Here is a 20,265-nt window from a genome sequence, read left to right as displayed (position 1 = left end):
GGTGCACGCGGGACCCGAGCTATTGCAGTCCATTCTTCCTTCCCTGGCTGCATTTCTTTCACCCTGCTCCTACCCCCCTATACTTTCTCCTTCCCTGGTGCCCCCTCCTTTCCCCTCTCTCTGTGTGCTGATTTATATCGGTCTGGCTACCCATCTGGTTCCCATATTGCTTGCAATTTTGTTCCTTCTGCCTGTTCTCTTCCATCCTTTTTGGCTTGAGGTTTGACCTCCACTTCTAAATTTTCCATTTTAAGTGTCAGCTATTTGGGGAAGAACTCCCTCCCCAGCATCTATGGCGTGGATCACTCTCCCCTCTTCCTCCCCTCTGTAGCCCCCCTCCAACCTGCTGGGTCACCAGCATATGTAGCCAGTCCGTGTGGTGAGGCTGTTATCTACCCATTTGCCGAAGCCCTGTGACGACACAGGAATCGCACTACTAATACCTGAGCTGTTCCCTCCCCATGTAGGCTAGGGAGTAGTTGCTGGTCTTCCTGGAGCCAAGGAAGCCCTTGTTATGGCTGGGTGGCTCTTACAGGGAGAGCCCCTGATCGAAGTAGTTGGTAGCAGGGCGGATGCTTGGTGCATGAAGCATATCAAGCTGCAAAAATCTGGCCATTCTCCAATGACAGTCTCTTCGAATGGTGATGGATCACGAAACACTTTCCCCGCTACCTCATCTGTACTATGGCAGACACGGACACATTCACATTTTTGTGAAGAATATCAAGGACAAGTTTGGTGAAGCGGAGTCTCTCAGTAAGATGCTGTCGGGCTCCCTGTTGATCAAAACTTCTTCTGCTGCCCAGTCTGCAGCTCTTCGTGCTTGTGATCATCTTGGCAATGTCGCAGTGTCTGTTACCCCCTCACCGATCTCTGAATATGGTGCATAGAGTGATTTTTCATAGGGACATCATCCCTCAAACTGATGAGGAACTCTGGGCTAATCTGGAGCGATGCGGTGTTCATTTTGTTCAACACGTGCAGAAGGTACGCAAAGACAACTGCACCGATACTAGCACCTTCATTCTGGCTTTTGAGGGGGATACCCTCCCAGAGAAAGTCAAGGTTATGTGCTGCAGATGTGACGTGAAGCTATACGTCCCACCACCCGCGAGGTGCTTTCGGTGCTTGTGTTTTGTTGCATATGTCTTCCTGCTGTACAGTGGTCCCACTGTGTGGTGACTGTGGACAGCGACTCCATGTGGGAAGCCCCTGTATTCTGCCACCATTGTGTGTTAATTGTCATGACCGCCACTCCCCTCGCTCGCCAGATTGTCCAATTTCTAGAGAGAAAAGAGGATCCAAGAGTATAAGTCCCTGGATTGCCTGTCTTATGCTGCTCGCCAAAAATATGAGAGACTCCATCCAGTGTCACTTTCTTCGACTTTTGCTTCTGTTACATCTTTCACCCTCCCACCTCTTCCTTACTCCAGCCCCATCCCCCTCCCCCTCCCCTGCAGTTCCCACAACCTCCCCTCCAGGAGCTGCTCCCCCTCCCTGGCCAAATAAGTGCCCCCCCCCCCCCCCCCCACACACACCCCTTCTTCAGCACCTGCAAGTGGTGGGGCTTCCCCCCAGGGCCCCTGTCCCTGACATGTCTCAGGGCGGAAGCCTAATACCACAAATCAGACACGAGACGCACCATCTGTGCGCCCAAAGGTCACCCACTCTTTTTCGGTTCCAGATCTTGCAGATGCCTCTACTCCCTCTGTGCCGTGCCCTGACCTACTCCTCCTCCACGAAAGAAGAGGAAACTTAAGCCCCAAAACAAGGCCCCTCCAGTGCCCCCAGAGGTGCCATCTCCTCCCCTTGCAACCTGAGTCTGACATTTATGTATATTACCCCATCCTTGTTGGTGATGACCACTGACTGAGTGACATGACCTCCTCTCGGCTTCTTTATATCTAACTGGACAATCATCCTGTGGAATTGCTGTGGGTACTTTCGTCACCTACCAGAAATACAGTGTCTTATTTATTCCTATTGCGCATTCTGCCTTGCTCTTCAAGAAACGCAATCACTGTTTATGTATGTCTGTTGTGCACTTCGACAGTTCTTTCTGGAATTACATTGATGAGGTTGTGCAAGGCATCTCTGCCCCCATTCTTCATGCTGTTGGCATTGCTGTCCCCCCATCCACAGGTCCCACTCATCATCGACTGGTACCGTGGTGGACCAAGGAGGTAGCAGTTGCTGTCCAGGACCACTTACGGGTACTGCAGTGATTTAAATGACACCCTTCGCAGACCAACCTCTTTGCTTTTAAGTGTCTCCATGCTAAGGCTCATTACCTTATTAAGCAGAGTAAAAAGGAATGCTGGGACTGCTATGTTTCATCTGTGGGGACGTATGCCTCTTCATCACAGTGTTGGTACAAGTTCTGTAGCCTCCTGGACTGCCAACAACAGTCAACTGTCGAGGGTGTTAAACTCCAAGGTGCTCTGTGCACTGATCCGTTGGTCCTTGCAGAACACCTCGTGACACACTTTGCAATAGCATTGACGTCCTCTTCCTATCTTGCTATGTTTCTCTAGCAGAAACGCTGAGTTGAATAGACCCCCTCTCCCCATCTGTTTCAATCCACACTGTGCTGAACCCTGTAATTAAGCCTTCCCTGAAAGGGAATTCTTGCAGGCTCTTACCTCTACACCAGGTGATCCAAGACTTGGACATTACCCAGAGGCAACATCTCCTCAGTGTCTTCCACCGCATTTGGCTCACAGGTGCTTTCCCATCACAGTGGCAAGACAGTATAGTTATCCCTGTCCTTAAGGCTGAGAAGAACCCAAAGTCTCTTGACAGCTATTGCCCATTTAGCCTGATGAACATACTTTGTAAACTGCTTGAGAGGATGGTTAGCTTTAGATTATGTTGGGTACTCGAATCTCGGGGCCATTTATCCCTGTACCATTGTGGCTTCCTTGGAGGACGATCTCCAACTGAACTTTACTCAGATTGGAAACAGCAATCCAACAGGCTTTTATTAACCACCGGCATCTTGTTGTGGTCTTCTTTGACCTACGTAGGGCATATGACACGGCTTGTTGCCATCACATTTTACTTACCCTCCACGACTGGGGCTACCGTGGCCCCCTTCTGATTTTTTGTTCGTGGGTTTTTATCTCACGGGCTCTTCCGGGTTCGAGTTGGCACTCCACCCAGCACTCCTCGGATTCAGGAGAATGGTATCAACAGGGTTCTGCGTTAAGTGTCACACTCTTCCTCATAGCCATCAATGGACTAGTAACCTCTGTTGGGCTTGCGATTACCCCAACGTTGTACGTCAACGATTTTGGCATCTGGTGCAGCTGCCACTCGGTATTATCTGCTGAGCACCAGACCCAAGATGCCATCTGACAGGCCTCTGCGTGGGCTATCTCCTGTGGCTTCCAGTTTTTTCCCTCCAAAATGCGGGTTATGCATTTTTGTCGTCGACATACACTACACCTCAATCCAAACCCTTATTTAGGCTACCAGCACCTCAATGTTGTAGCACAGTTCTGTTTCTTGAGCCTTATTTTTGATAAAAAGCTTACGTGGCTGCCGCATATTCGCTACCTAAGACTACATGCATGCCGAAGCTTAATGCTGTCCACCTCCCGTCCCACACGTTTTGCCACTCGTCTCCATCTTTACCATGCTCTGGTCTTGCCCAGACTAGATTATGGTTGTCGAGTTTATGGCTCAGCGGCTCCTACCACTCTGACAATATTTGACCCTGTTCACTATTGTGAGGTACATCTGGCTATTGGTGCCTTTCACACTAGTCCTGTTTACAGTCTCCTCGCATAAGTTGGGATTCCCTCTCCACAAATGTGATGGCTCCAATTCTTGGTTTCTTACACAGTCACCATTCACCAGTTCCCATACTTTCCTGTGTACCCTGTCCTTTTTGCAAATGAGGGATGTCTCCCTCCTGATGACTACCCACAGGTAAGATTGCTGGTTGGAATGTGACTCACTACTCCCTGCCGGGACCTCTATCTCCACTCACTGGAATGCGCCCCGTGTATTTCCTGCCACACCCCTCCTGGACAGTGCCTAGACCATGGATTAGGACAGACCTACTCCAGGGTTCTAAGATCTCTGTCGCTCTTATGGCTTCCTGGCATCTTGTACGTGCTGTCCTTGCAGAGTTCCAGGGTGCCACCATCTTCTAAACTGATGGTTCTAAGGCAATAGATAGGCAGGATACACTTTCACATATGCTTCTGGCTTAGAACACCATTTATTGCTGGGATCATATAATGTGTTTACAGCAGAGCTCCTAGCCATTCACAGAGCCCTCCATTTTGTTTCTCAGGCCACACAAGCAGCTTGTAGTGAAATTGCATGCTTATGGAATATTGTCTCAGTTATGTGACTGAGTTCATGATTTCCTGTCAGAGAGGTCACAGTTTGTAGTAACTGACGGAAAGTCATCGAGTATAACAGAAGTGATATCTGGCATTCCCCTGGGTAGTGTTATAGGCCCTTTGCTGTTCCTTATCCATATAAATGATTTGGGGAGACAATTTGAGCAGCCCTCTTAGGTTGTTTGCAGATGACACTGTTGTTTATCAGCTAGTAAACTCATTAGAAGATCAAAAGAAATTGCAAAACGATTTAGAAAAGATGTCTGTATGATGCGAAAATCAGCAATTGTCCCTAAATAGCGAAAAGTGTAAGGTCATCCACATAAGTGCTAAAAGGAATCAGTTAAACTTCGATTACACGATAAATCAGTCAACTCTAAAGGCCATAGCTCCAGGTAAATGCCGGGATGGTTCCTTTCAAAGGGCACGGCCGACTTCCTTCCCAGTCCTTCCCTAATCCAATGAGACCGATGACCTCGCTGTCTGGTCTCCTTCCCCAAAAACAACCAACCAATCTAAAGGCCATAAATTCAACTAAATATCTAGGAATTACAATTACGAACTACTTAAAATGGAAGGAACACGTAGAAAATGTTGTGGGGAAGATAAGCCAAAGACTCCGTGATTTTGGCAGGACACTTAGAAAATGTTACAGATCTACTAAGGAGACTGCCTACACTACGCTTGTCCGTCTTCGTTTAGAATAGTGCTGTGCGGTGTGGATCCTTACCAGATATGATCGACAGAGTACATTGAAAAGGTTCAAAGAAGGGCAGCAAGTTTTGTATTATCATGAAATAGGGGAGAGAGTGTACTGAAATGATATAGGGTTTGGGGGGATATCATTAAAACAAAGGCGTTTTTAGTGGCAGCGAAATCTTCTCACGAAATTCCAATCACCAATTTTCTCTTCCGAATGTGATTTGCAGAGTATCCATGTAGATGTAGATGTAGATTGTCCAACTCAATTAATAGCCTGCAGACTATTGACTGATGCTACTCTCATCACCCTTTGGTCTCTGCCCTTGGCGGTGCCACCTGCTCAGTTGTCTGGGTCCTAAGTCATGTGGGCATCCCAGAGAATGAACTGGATGATTGTTTGGCTAGAGAAGCAGATCTGTATTACCCACTCTCTTTCATGATTCCAGCTGCCGATATGCAGATGTATGTCAAAGCTCTCTTTGCCCAAAAGCGGAATGACATCTGGTGCACTACTGCTCGCAGTAATGAACTCCGCACAATCAAGGATTCTGTTGTGGTTTGGTGCTCTTCCCTCTTTTCCTCTTGGAAGGACTCCACTGTCTTATGCCGTCTACGCATTGGTCATACCAGGCTCACTCATTGTTTCCTCTTGCATAATGAACCACCCCTAAAATGTGGTTGTGGAGCCAGACTGACGGTATCCCATATATTGGTGGAATGTCCCCATCTTTTGGCCCTTCGTACAAAGTATAGTCTCTCAGATTCCTTAAATTTCGTATTGGCAGATGATTTGCAGGTGGCAGAACTGGCCCTCGGTTTCAGCCATGAAAGTGATTTTTATTTTCGGATGTAAGGTTTTGCTTTACTCCTGGAGCAGGGGCAGAGTGGTTGTGGTTGGGGCCTCTCTTCACATTTTCTCGGTCTGGGACCCACGACCACTCCCCCTAGCAAACACTGCTCTTTTATCCCTTTGTTTTCCCAGTTTTAGATTTGGGCTACTCTTTTATACCTTCTACAGTGTGTGTTTTAACTTCCCCTTTTTATAGTTTGACTCCTCTCCACTTTTAACGGAACTTCTCCATTCCATGTGTAACTTTGGCATTGTGGGATTGATGACTTCACTGAATAGTCCCATACCCCCTCAATCATTCAATTATAATTGTCATAACGTAGTGGTGGATCTCCCATGAACCATGGACATCGGCGTTGGTGGGGAGACTTGCGTGCCTCAGCAATACAGATAGCCATGCCGTAGGTGCAACCACAACAGAGAGGTATCTGTTGAGAGGCCAGACAAACATGTTGTTCCTGAAGAGGGGCAGCAGCCTTTTCAGTAGTTCCAGGGGAAACAGTCTGGATGATTGACTGATCTGGCCTTGTAATATTAACCAAAATGGCCTTGCTGTGCTGGTATTGCGAACTGCTGAAAGCAAGGGGAAACTACAGCCATAATTTTTCCCGAGAGCATGCAGCTTTACTGTATGGTTAAATGATGATGGCATCCTCTTGGGTAAAATATTCCGGAGGTAATATAGTCCCCCTTTGGATCTCTGGGCGGGGACTACTCAGGAGGATGTCGTAATCAGGAGAGAGAAAACTGGCGTTCTAAAGATCGGAGCATGGAATGTCAAATGCCTTAATTGGACAGATAGGTTAGGTTAGGTTAGCCTTAATCGGACAGGTAGGTTAGAAAATTCAAAAAGGGAAATGGATAGGTTAAAGTTAGTTAGGGTGGGAATTGATGAAGTTTGGTGGCAGGAAGAACAAGACTTCTGGTCAGGTGAATACAGGGTTATAGATACAAGATAAAATAGGGATAATGCAGGAGTAGGTTTAACAATGAATAACAAAATAGGAGTGTGGGTGAGCTACTACGAACAGCATAGTGAATGTATTATTGTAGCCAAGATAGACACAAAGCCCACGCCTACCACAGTAGTACAAGTTTATATGCCAACTAGCTCGGCAGATGACGAAGAGGTTGATGAAATGTATTATGAGATAAAAGAAATTATTCAGATAGTGAAGGGAGAGGAAAATTTAATAGTCATGGGGGACTGGGATTCAATAGTAGAAAAGGAAGAGAAGGAAAAGTAGTAGGTGAATATGGAATGGTGGTAAAGAATGCAAGAGGAAGTTGCCTGGTAGAATTTTGCACGGAGCATAACTTAATCATAGCTAACACTTGGTTCAAGAATCATGAAAGAAGGTTGTATATTTGGAAGAGACCTGGAGACACAGGAAGGTTTCAGATAGATTATATAATGGTAAGACAGAGCTTTAATAACCAGGTTTTAAATTGTAAAACATTTCCAGGGGCAGATGTGTGCTCTGACGACAATCTATTGGTTATGAACTGTAGATTAAAACTGAAGAAACTGGAAAAAGGTGGGAATTTAAGGAGATTGGACCAGGATAAACTGAAACAACAGAGGTTGCAGAGAGTTTCAGAGGGAGCATTAGGGAACGATTGACAAGAACAGGGGAAAGGAGCACAGTAGAAGAAGAATGGGTAGCTTTGAGAGATGAAATGGCGAAGGCGGGCAGAGGATCAAGTAGGTAAAAAGACAAGGGCTAATAGAAATCCTTGGGTAACAGAAGAGATACTGAATTTAATTGATGAATGGAGAAAATATAATTTAATTGATGAATGGAGAAAATATAAAAATGCAGTAAATGAAGGGGGCAAAAAGGAATACAAATGTCTCAAAAATGAGGTCAACAGGAAGTGCAAAATGGCTTAGCAGGGATGGCTAGAGGACAAATGTAGGGATGTAGAGGCATATATCATTAGGGGTAAGATATTCACTGACTACAGGAAAATTAAAGAGACCTTTGGAGAGAAGAGAACCACTTGTATGAATATCAAGAGCTCAGATGGGAAACCAGTTCTAAGCAAAGAAGGGAAGGCAGTAAGGTGGAAGGAGTACATAGAAGGTCTGTACAAGGGTGATGTACTTGATGACAATGTTATAGAAATGGAAGAGGATGTAGGTGAAGATGAAATGGGAGATATGAAACTGCGTGAAGAGTTCGACAGAGCACTGAAAGACCTAAGTCGAAACAAGGCCCCGGGAGTAGACAACATTCCATTAGAACTACTGATAGCCTTGGGAGAGCCAGCCCTGACAAAACTCTACTGTCAGGTGAGCAAGATGGATGAGACAGGCGAATTACCCTCAGACTTCAAGAAGAATATAATAATTCCAATCCCAAAGAAAGCAGGTGTTGACTGATGTGAAAATTACTGAACCCTCAGTTTAATAAGTCACAGCTGCAAAATACTGACTCGAATTCTGTGCAGATGAATGGAAAAACTGGTAGAAGCCGACCTTGGGGAAGATCAGTTTGGATTCCGTCAAAATGTTGGAACACACGAGGCAATACTGATCCTACGACTTATCTTAGAAGATAGATGAATGAAAGGCAAACCTATGTTTCTAGCTGAAACACTCTCTTTCAAGTTTTGAAGGTGTTGGTGGTCAAATACAGGGAGTGAAAGGCTATTACAATTTGTACAGAAACCAGATAGCAGTTATAAGAGTCCAGGAGCATGAAAGGGAAGGGAGTGAGACAGGGTTGTAGCCTATCCCCCGATGTCTGTATACTGAGCAAGCAGTAAAGGAAACAAAAGAAAAATTAGAAGTTGGAATTAAAATCCATCGAGAAAAAATAAAATCTTTGAGATTTGCCGATGACTTTGTAATTCTGTCAGAGACAGCAAAGGATCTGGAAGATCAGTTGAACAAAATGGACAGTGTCTTGAAAGGAGGATATAAGATGAACATTGACAAAATAAAACAAGGATAATGGAATGTAGTCGATTTAAATCGGGTGATGCTGAGGGAATTAGATTAAAGAAGTAAACGAGTTTTGTTATTTAGGGAGCAAAATAACTGATGATGGTCGAAATAGAGAGGATATAAAACGTAGACTGGTAATGGCAAGGAAAGCGTTTCTGAAGAAGTGAAATTTGTTAACATCAGGTATAGATTTATGTGTCAGGAAGTCTTTTCTGAAAGTATTTGTATGGAGTAGCCATGTATGGAAGTGAAACATGGACGATAAATAGTTTAGACAAGAAGAGAATAGAAGCTTTTGAAATGGGGTGCTACAGAAGAATGCTGAAGATTAGACGGGTAGATCACATAACTAATGAGGAGGTACTGAGTAGAATTGGGGAGAAGAGAAATTTGTGGCACAACTTGACTAGAAGAAGGGATCGGTTGGTAGGACATGTTCTGAGCCATCAAGGGATTACCATTTTAGTATTGGAGGGCAGCGTGGAGGGTAAAAATCGTAGAGGGAGACCAAGAGATGAATACACTATGCAAATTCTGAGGGATGTAGGTTGCAAGAGGTACTTGGAGATGAAGAAGCTTGCACAGGGTAGAGAAGCATGGAGAGCTGCATCAAACCAGTGTCTCGACTGAAGACAATGACAGCAACAACAACATAATGGTTTCTTGATAGTGGCAGGCCAAAAGTCCTAAAATATCCATGCCACTCATCTCAAAGGCTTTGGTTGCCTCTGGCAACTTGTGTAGCGGCACTTGCCTGCGTGTTGCACACATGGTTCACAATTTCTTACATACTGATCCACGTCTTGTTTCTGTGTCCTCCACCAATAACGTCCAGCTACCCTCCAGTCTGTTGTCAACACCCTCCACACCCAGACAAAATTTGGATCATATGCTTCTTCCAGTAGCCCTTCCTGCAGCACAGTCGGCACTACCATGTGCGGCTCAAGCCTAGTTGGCCTACGTAACCCATTGTGAACAGCGAACTGTGGCCATGTTGTGAATAGCATGCATTCTGTGTTGGCAGGTTGTGTGTACAGCCACTCAGCAGATCTACAATCCAGTGCCTGTATTAAGCATGTGTCTCTGCAATGCACATCTGCATTACCGTATTTTTTTAGCTGGTTTATGGATCACTTCAAAGTCAAACTTGCTGACTTTTAAAATCCATTGCATAAGTCGGTGTGATGGGGCTTTTAAGCCAAACAACTTTTCTGATTTTTCTCAGCCCTGTTCATTTGCCATTAACTATAAGCCACTTATGCTTCTTGCCCTGTTCTTCTTGACTCCGAACACAACCTACTAAGTGGTTGTTAGCATCACACAATAAAATAAATTCCATTTTGTAATCTGGTAGGATCAACACAGGTCCAGTTGTTAATGCCTCTTTCAGTTTTTCAGATGTGGCTTGACATTTTGCTGCCCATTGGAACTTCATACCCATCCTCAGCAGATGTGTTAGTGTTCGTTCAATACCTACAAATCCTATCACAAATTTTCTATAGCAATTATAGCTAATCCTAAAAATGACTGTAATTCTTTACATGTCTGCGGTGCTATGAAACTTTGCACTAGGTATGTCAATCTGGGATCCGTTTTTGCACTGTCCTGGCTAATCATGTGTTTTAAGTATTCACTTCCTGTAAAGCAAAAGGAAACTTCTTATTGCTTAGAATTAGGCATTTGGAACTTAATATCTTAAAAACTTCTTTTAACCATTGCACATGTTCCTTCACATCCTTTGAAAATATGATATCTTTAAGGTTGTCACAGCTTCAAACCCCATAACAAGCCATTCAGGAACTGTCAAAATGTGACATGCATTGTTTAAACAAACAGCATTCATCATTACTGTTGATGACCTCAAAGAACTGTAAATGCAGTCTTTGGTCCTCTGGCATTACATCCAGTTGATGATAACTGCTATTTGCATGTATTGTAGAGAAGTATTTATACTGTCCCAAGTTATCCATTGCTTCCTTGATATTCGGTACTGGATAAGCATCTGTAATTGGTCGGCTATTGAAGTAGCGACAATCACAACAGAATCTATGTTTGTACAGTGTGATGATTTTTTGGGCAGTGTAATGACCGGTGCTCCCCAATCACAAAAACTGACAACGGTTGGGCGAGTGAGTTGCTGACCACATGCCCTTCTGTATCTTCATCCAGCGACGTCAAGGGCTGAGGATGACACAGCGGTCAGTCGGTACAGTTGGCCCTTCAAGACCTGTTGCTGGTTAATATACTCTTCCATTATCAGTTGCAAATGACGGAGCAGTCTCAGTGGCGGTTGCTATGTAAGAACATGTGAGCACTCTAACTTTTGTCGCATTGCGGATTTATTGGTTATTTTTCTTTGAATACTGTTAAACGTAACATAGATCTGAAATACACAGCACTAAATCTACCATGCTATACTACATTGCCACTCCAGTAGACTCTGCCCAACTTGAAACTTGATATCAGGGTCAGGAGCACATCTTCAGTTGTGTACATTTTAATGAGCTTTTGTGCATGTGCAACTGGCGTGACATAACTGCCTTATGGGTCAGATACATACAGATTTGATGAGCAACGTGCGTAGCTCTTGGCATGCACAGCTAGTCCTTACCACACAACTACACGTTTACATCAGTGCCACCAGGTGGTAGCATACTGATACAGACTTTTATCCCAATTCGATTGGCATAAATCTCGCTAGATGGTAGCACAAGCCTTAGATATGCCAATTAACTCACTGTATAGTAAAATTAGATTACGCGTCAGTATAAGTTATAGATATACTGATAGAAAAGCCTATCGTTGATTGAGAAAGTGATGAAGTCAAATAACTGTTACTAAAAGCGAAATTTAACAAAAAAGTGTACAACAAGTGTGTTTGGGATCCTGTACATTTGTCTGAAAAAATAAAAAAGCACAAAAACTCTGACTTACACAAAAAAAGAGAAACGGGGAAGAGCGAAAGGTTACACATTATTTTATTCTTGCTCTAAACTGTACTTGGGATTCATTATAAGTTTTATCGTAGGCCATCTTTTGTAAACTGTTCTTAAAAACATTTGTTCTCTAATTATTAATTATTCTCTGGTTTCCGCTGAAGAGTATCAATATTGTAAGCACTATGCTTTATGCTAACTGTGAGGATTTGTTATTGGATATACCGTTCTTTTCCCACTTTGGGCTTCACCAGAGAAGCTTTCTTCTCTCACAGGCTCTGCTGGTGAAGCACCTCCTATTGTATCCGATGCGGTGGACCTGCCCTCACAGGGGTTGAGTGGTGGATGATAATACATCTGCCTTGCTTGAGGCGTACGGACAATGTAGAGGCTAGTCGTGTGGCCTCGCCCATCTGCTGTTTGAGTGGACAGGGGGTCACCCCTTCAGCAGGGTTCGAGCAGGCGCAACTGGAGAGGGGTTTACTAGTTATTGGGAGCTCCAATGTTAGGTGTTATGGAGGCCCTTGGGTGCAAGGCATTCAGTGCCAGAATATCAGTGTGCACTCTGTATGTCTGCTGGAACCCCTCATCCGATATGTGTAGGAGGCCCTGCCTGCTGTTATCGAGCATGCAGGATGCAGATGTCTGCAAGTTGTGGCTCATGTCGGACCAATGACACCTATTGCTTGGGTTCTAAAGCCAGCCTCAGTTCATCCAGGCAGCTGGCAGAGGTGGTGAAGGCTGCAGACCTCACACCTGGGGTGCTAGTAGAGCTTGCAATTTGCAGCATTGTTTCCAGAGTCAGTCATGGCCCTTGGTTTGGAGCTGAGTGGAGGGCTCAACTGAAGGCTTAGTTGAGTCTGTGATGCTCTTGGCTGCAGGTTTCTGGATCTGCTTTATTGGGTGGGGAGTTGTAGGACTCCCCTTGACCTGATAGGTCAGGGGTGCGCTACACAAAGAAAACAGCTACTCAGGTAGCAGAGTACTTGTGAATTGCACGTGGTGGTTTTTTTTTTAGGCTAGGCAGTCGTTTGAGTTCCTCTGATGAACACTCACCAGACAACTTGTATTCAGAGTAAAGACACTTCAAGTGTAAAAAAAAAAAAATTATCAGTAAATTGTATTCGTAACAAAGTTCCCAAATTTTCTGTCCTCCAGGAAACTTCTCACACTCAGATTTTTCTTGGGACTGAGAGCTGACTGAAACCAAAAGTAGAAGGCTCTTGAGGTATTCAGTGATTCATGGAACATATATCGAAAAGACAGATTAGACGTGATAGGAGGGGGTGTGTTCATTGCAGTTGACAATAATATTGTCTCTCTTTAGGTCAAATTTCAGTTTGATAGTGAAGCTCACAAATAACTACCACCATCATACATTAGCAAAAGATCTTGCTAAGAACCCAATAAAATTGTGGTCATATGTAAAATCACTAAGTGTGTTGAAGTCACCTATCCAGTCACTCATTGGTCAGACTGATACAGGAGTAGAAGATAGCAGAAGTAAAGCAGAAGTTTTAAATTTTGCATTTAAGAAATCGTTCATGCAGTAATTGTATAAATATAACGTCGTTTGACCGTCCCACAGAGTCCTGTATGGAGGACATTTTAATAAGCATCCCCAGCTTAGAGAAATGACTGAAAGAGTTGAAAGCAAATAAGGCGCCATATTTTGTTGGCATGCCAGTCCAGTTTTACGAAGAGAACTGTACAGCATTGTCCACTTACTTAGCTCGCATTTATTGTGAATCCATTGCTGAGCGCAAAGTGCCAACTGTCTGGAAAAAGCTCCAGGTGATTCCTTTATATAAGAGTGGTGAAAGAATCCTTGAAGATATTATCTGTTTGAATACAATAAATTTCCTTGAGAGCTTCTGTCCACAAATCTGCACAGTTTTAGAAAGCATCACTCGCATGATATCCTGTAAACTATGAATGAAGTGCAACAGGCAGATTCCATAGTCCCACATTTCGGTAAAGCATTTGACACAGCGCCACACTGCCAACTGTTAATGAAGATACAAGTGTACGGACTTGATTCCGAAATACATGAGTGGCTCAAAGACTTCCTTGATGGTGAGTGTTCGGCAGGGACAGATGTATCGTCAAGAGTGCCCCAGGGAAGTGTGATAAGACTCCTGTTATTTTCTGTACATACAAATGATCTGGCAGGCAGGGAGGGCAACAAGCTGCAGTTGCTTGCTGAGGATGCTATTGTGTATGGAAAGGTGTCAAAATTGAGAGACCATAGTAGGATACGAGATGACTTAGACAAAATTTCTAGTCAGTGTGGTGAGTGCAAACTAGCTCTAAATGTAAAAAAATGTAAGCTAACACAAAAGAATAGGAAAAACAAACTCAAATGTTCGAATACAGCGTTGGTACTGTGATGCCTTTCACAGTCATGTCGATTAAATATCTAGGCCTAAGAGCAAAGTGAAATGGAACAATCATGTAAGCATTGTAGTAGGGAAGGCACATGGTCGTTTAAAATTATCAGGAGAATTTTAGGAAAGTGAGGTTCACATGTAAAGGACATCCAATATGGGACCCTAGTGTGACCCATTGTTGAGAACCGTTAGAGTGTTTGGGATCTGCACCAAGTCAGGTAAAAGGGAGACATCAAAGTAATTCAGAGGCAGGCTGCTACATTTGTTATCAGTAGGTTCAAACAATGCACAAGTGTTATTAAGATGCTTTGTGGGAATCACTGAAGGGAAGGCGACATTCTTTTCAAGGAGCACAATTGAGAAAATTGAAAAATGAACTTCTTCATGTTTCCTTTATATTGTCTGTTTCGACTTGGAATGGGAAAAAGAATGATACAAAGAAACAAATGAAGCAAATGAAAATGTTCATACATGATTAAATTATGTGACAAAGGAACAGAAATAAAAATTTACATTTAAACAAATTAATTGAATAAAAATAATGGTCATTAATTGGATAAAAATAATGATCAGAGTAATTTCAATGAAGATTTCAAAATAAAAAAAATAATGCACCTGGTGACATTCGAACCCCAAACCTCATGAATGTGAAGCTATCAATTACACCACACAACCTGTCTGTGTAATACATCTTTTTTAACAATATTGAGCGACACACAAAATTCTGAAATTTTTTTCATCATGTATTCGCAAACAAGGACCCACCAGGGTGAATGGCAGCAGGGTGCGATACCTGGGGTCTTGACCTACATCACCATGTACTTGTTTGTTTCAAAAAGTCAAGCCCACCAGTGGGGGCCTCTTCTTGTCGGAGACAGAGAGACTTTCACTGGATGGACTAGTGGAGAGCTGCATCAAACCAGTCTTCAGAATGAAGACAGAACAACAACTACTACTACTACTACTACTACTACTACTACTGGGCTGTAAAGTGTCACATTCATAATAGTCTCTTCTAAGTGAAAATATGTATTTATTTCTTTGTCTTCTCCATTCTTTAAATAATTTCCGCCTTCATATGCATTATTTTACCTTATCTCTGCCATGTCAGCATAATTTCTGCTCTTCAGAGGTATAACAGATTCATCGGGCTAGATTATAAGTACATGATACCAGAAGGTTTGCTAATGTACTTGTCCAAACTGAAATTTGTGTGTAGGTCCGATTTGGTTTTAATATGGGAAGCTGTAGAATAATGAGAAGTAAGCGGTGTTGCTGCCTTTCTATGCTTAATGTTAACCTGTTTTATTGCAGGACTGTTACGGAGGTAGCAAGGCAGCTGGATGATGGACGCAGCTTAGCAGAGGAGGTGGGTGATTTGTTTACATCAAGCCTACTGCTGAAGCAAAGCAGGCTGAAGGAATTGTGTGAGAGAATAATATTTGCACAGCCTTTGCAATATGGTCGCAAGACAGAAGAATTATTATGGAGGAAAGGCTTTTATGAGGTCATCACTTCTGCCAAAAAATTAACGCCAAAGGTATGTCTTCAACCATCATCGTTTATCCGTTCTGTAATTTTTGTGTTAATGTGTTTGTTATTAACAGTGTAGGAAAAGATAACATGCTAAGTTGCAGGCAGGCACAATTAAAAGACACTTACACATAAGCTTTTGGTCTCAACCTTCATCGTAAAAAGAGAAACACACCCCAGTTATTCACACGAGCGAGCACACGTGACACACATATGACCGCCTACTCTGGCAGCTTGGCCCAGTGTGCCTATGCCCGTCTGCAACTTAGCATATTATCTTTATGGTAAGTAGCAATCTATCTCTTCCTCCATTGTTGATATTTCTACCTGGAATTTCCATTGTTTGAATATGTTTGTTATGTAATACCAGTACAGTGGTAAGTGAAAACCACCTTGGAACTGTGTTGACGCCTTGTATATCCATACTGTGCAAGGCATTGCATAGTGTACGGAGGAAGGGTGGGGTACTTTCTACCATTGGTACTCATTCCTTTTCCTGTTCCACTCAGAGATGGAGTGAAGCAAAAATAATTGCCTGTGTGCCTCTGTATCACTGCTAATTGGCACTATTTTATACAGTAATTTGAGATACGGGAGCTGTTTTGCACTCTGTCATACGTATTGGTTCCCTAAAACCTGTTCAGTAGTGTTTTCCAAAAAGTTTGTCTTCTTCTTTCCAATGATTCCAATTCCTTAACACTTTTGTTCCAGTCAAACCAACTGGTAACAAATTTAGGAGCATGCTTCTGAATTACTTCAATATCTTCCATTACTCCAACCTGGTGGGGAACCCAGTTACTCAAGTGCATCTACATCTACATCCATACTCCGCAAGCCATCTTGAGAATGGATTGCAGAAGTATTTTGTATGTTTTCCAACGTGTGAAGGCTTAATTAATTTCCAAGAATCATTCAGTGGCTCAAAAAAGGATACACAGCAGGAAATTATCGTCAGCAGTTACTATTATGTGGGAAGGGTGATGTGAAGTTTTATTTGGGCAAAATAGTTGTCATAAGGTTGGTAGCGCCAGTTACGGGAAGTACAGGAGCTAGGCTAACTGATGCTTCTTCCCAATACTTTTTAATGTGCACTGCCTATAAAAAAAAGTGAATCGTCAAGAAGACTACATCGGATGTAAATGTGACTTTGTACCCATACATACCAACGGCAGTTACGTAAGTGATTAGAGTTGCAATTTTCTGTATCAGGTAGAACAGCCAACAGAGTGTGTTAGTGTTGTTGATGATCAGTGTTGTTACCAAGCCTTGTAGGGTACATAAAGGTTGTTAACAGTGTCAGACATTGATTGATCACTATGAAGAACACAGTGATGCTACATACTCGTGAGAGATAGCATTACCAGAGCCTGGCAGAGTTTGAAAGGGGCCTCATTGTGGGTCTTCATTTAGCTGGCTGGTAGAGTTGTGCAGTGCAGATTTGTGGGACGTTTGGATGTCGCAGTGGCTCGATATGTGACTGCATAGAAACGTGAGGGTGGGTATACTATTTGTCGTGGTTCCAATTGACCATATCCAACCACCACAAGGTGGGAACACTGTATTGTGCACCAAGTACATCGTAACCCCTTAATATCAATGCTTGCCATCCGAGGACAAGTAATGTAGTCTCTGCAACATTCTGTGTTATCACACACCTTTGGTCAGAGACTGGCAGCAGCCAGAAATTTTGGAATTACCATCCCATATAGCAGCTGCTGTTAACACCAAAACACAAGTGGCTGCATTTAGAGTGGTTGTGTCACTGAGAAGAAATGTGGATTGCTGATGACTGGTGTCACATAGTGTTCAGCAATGAATAACGCCTCTGCACTTCTATCGGATGAGCATCATCAGCAGGTGTAGCAGCAGCCTGGGGAGATGCCTTATTCATCCAATATTTTAGAGAGGCTGAGTGGTTTTCATTCCCTGTGTCACAGTGTGGGGAACCATCAGGTGTGACCTCAGGTCATAGCTGGTAGTGACAATACTATGGTACATCAGACATCCAGCATCCTCATGTCTTTACTCTAATGCAACAGGACAATACTCGTCTGCACAGGGTACATGTGTCTCTGAACTGCTGGGATAGAGTACTCCTTTCCTTATTTTGTGGTAGTATAAAACAAGCTGCCCTTCTTTGAACTTCTTCGGTGTCCTCCAAAAATCTTATCTGGTAAGGATACTATACCTCACAGCAGTACAGAATCGACAAGCTTACAGAAGGCAGTCTCTTTAGTAGATTTCTTGCACGTTTTTTAGTGCTCTGCCAATAAAACACTTCTTTGATTCGCCTTCCCCACAACATTTTCTTTGCAATGGTACTAATTTAAGGTGTTCGTAATTTTTTGACAACCAGCCTTGTGTGATTTAATGTGTACCTGTATTTTAACAGATTTCACTAGGTATGTGGAAGATCCCTCACTGTTTGTTGTACGGGGTCAATTAGCAGTTTCACATCACGCAGATATCTTGTCTACATTTTGCAGTTCATTTTGATCATCTAATGACTTTACTATGCAATAAATGACAGCATCATCTGCAAACAATCTCAGGACTGCTGCGATTGTATCCTAAATGTTTACAATAATTAAGAACAGCTTGGTGAACCAGGTATAATTTCTGCACTATAATCTGTTCAGATGTAAAAAGAGACAGCAAAGAAACAATGTAGCTTTGAGTGTAATTTAATTTTTAAAGAGAATGAAATGATATTTGGCAAAACTACTGCACGCTTCTTAGATGACTGGATGTAAAGCATAAAATGCTCTCATTCTCATCTGACGTATTCTAATTACAAACAAGAGTGATGAAAATTCCTAACTTAAACACAGGGTAATTTTTCTGAACGAGCTATGTGTGATACAAAAGCATACTGCAGGGATTTCACCATACTGTTGAATACTGAAGCCACTGAAGATATTAATTACAGTCAGCTGCCTGGTAATCTCTTAGCTCTTTTCTTATCCAAATCTGAGAAATACATTTCAGTTCTGGAACTGCCATCTGCTACGTTGATAATGAATCGATCAACAACAGACTCTATAAAACCACCCAGGCACTGCATTTTCTACTCCTCTTTTATGACATGCTGTTCTATATCCTGCCACCGTATGGCAGTGACACGTGAAAAAGCTGTGTGCGTTAGCCCCAGTACATCTGGCAGCTTAACGGTCTTGTTTTTTCTCGGGCCAAATCCCTTAACTTGGCTCCAGATCAGTTCTGTTAGGTTCATATTGTAATGCTACAGTGGCAAATGTAAAAATGCAGCATTTGTACGGTGTGATCTACGCTGTGAAAATGATTGTTTTCGTGTTTCTTCGAAACATATCTACATCTGTGGTGCAAAATAATGGTTTTTCATTTTTGCCTTTAAAATTAAATTGTTATGTTTTCTTAATGTAAGCAACCTTTATTAGCAGTCTTTCATAAAATATCAATAATTGAGAATTTATATTTGAAATGAAAACAGGAATAGCACATGCAATATGTAATTAAAAACAAGAAGACATGCATTATTCACAAAAAAATGATGATGAATTTTACAGTTATGAGGTGTAGGCATTTCGAATTGAACGAGAAAAAAACTTTGACACAGGTGAGGCTTGAACCAGTGAACTGTGAACTTCCCTTGGTTACCAATTTGTTATGCTACCAATTCCGCTATGCATCCAATTTGTATTTGTGTCAGAATTGTATATAATAAAGTCTCTAGAAAACTTCAAAGCCTATTATCTCTATAATATTATGAGAAATGTTAAGAACAACCTATTTCTCTGCACATTTTAACTGTGTTCTGCTACAGAGCAGGAAGCAGCCCCAACCATTTTCATACTCCATGTCTACAGTGCGACAATCAGAGCACAACACTGCAGAGGCTGTGACTGTACACGATCTTTGACATAAAAACTACGTAGCCAAAGCATGATTAAGAAAAACGTTGATAGCTGTTAACACATTTGAAATTATTTAAGTTTAATTTAATGTAACTTAGTAATAATATATTGTTGTGACTAGCCGATCATTCAAAGCGCCGCCGCGCAATTACGCGCATCCTCTACGTGCGGCGTTGTCTGCCAGCCATGCAACAGCTGCGCCACCTAAGCGGCCAGCCGAGCAGCGGCCGCTAGACTGGGACTCAGTGCTCATTCGAATGCTAATGTGTACACATGTCTTGCTTGTCAACTTACTCTGTGACTTATATGTGTCGCGTCGTTCTGAAATATATGTGTTAAACTTGACGTTATAACAATTGGCGACGAGGATGGGATTTTTTCCTTTTCACCGTAGACCCACAGGTTTCCATGGCTACTGTCAAGCAACTATTGCAAAATCTCCTTGAACAGCAAACGCTTCTAACAGCAGCAATTCACGATTTCGTCGCGGCGTCAAATGCGGGGCGTTTCTCGTCGTTGGCTATACCTCCTTTTCCTCCTTACGACGAGACAGCGGAAGACTGGTCTGATTATGAAAAACGTCTTCGACAGCACTTCTTGGCATTTCATGTCACGGACGAACAACCATGTAAGTCTCTGTTCCTTTCCTGGAT

At 42.8% G+C, this 20,265-nt stretch overlaps 1 protein-coding gene across 1 annotated transcript in view; it reads left to right on the top strand.

The window, feature by feature from the left end:
* Nucleotides 1-20,265, top strand: part of LOC126412272 (nonsense-mediated mRNA decay factor SMG5) — a 288,147-nt gene that overhangs the window by 12,297 nt on the left and 255,585 nt on the right. Inside the window, exon 2 of the mRNA XM_050081780.1 lies at nt 15,501-15,726. Coding sequence (XP_049937737.1) covers nt 15,501-15,726 — 226 coding nt within the window. The remainder of the gene's footprint in view (nt 1-15,500; nt 15,727-20,265) is intronic.

The sequence above is a fragment of the Schistocerca serialis genome, chromosome 7 (assembly GCF_023864345.2).
Source record: "Schistocerca serialis cubense isolate TAMUIC-IGC-003099 chromosome 7, iqSchSeri2.2, whole genome shotgun sequence".
NCBI classification, from domain to species: Eukaryota; Metazoa; Arthropoda; class Insecta; order Orthoptera; family Acrididae; genus Schistocerca; species Schistocerca serialis.
This window is presented reverse-complemented; position numbering and strand designations above follow the sequence as displayed.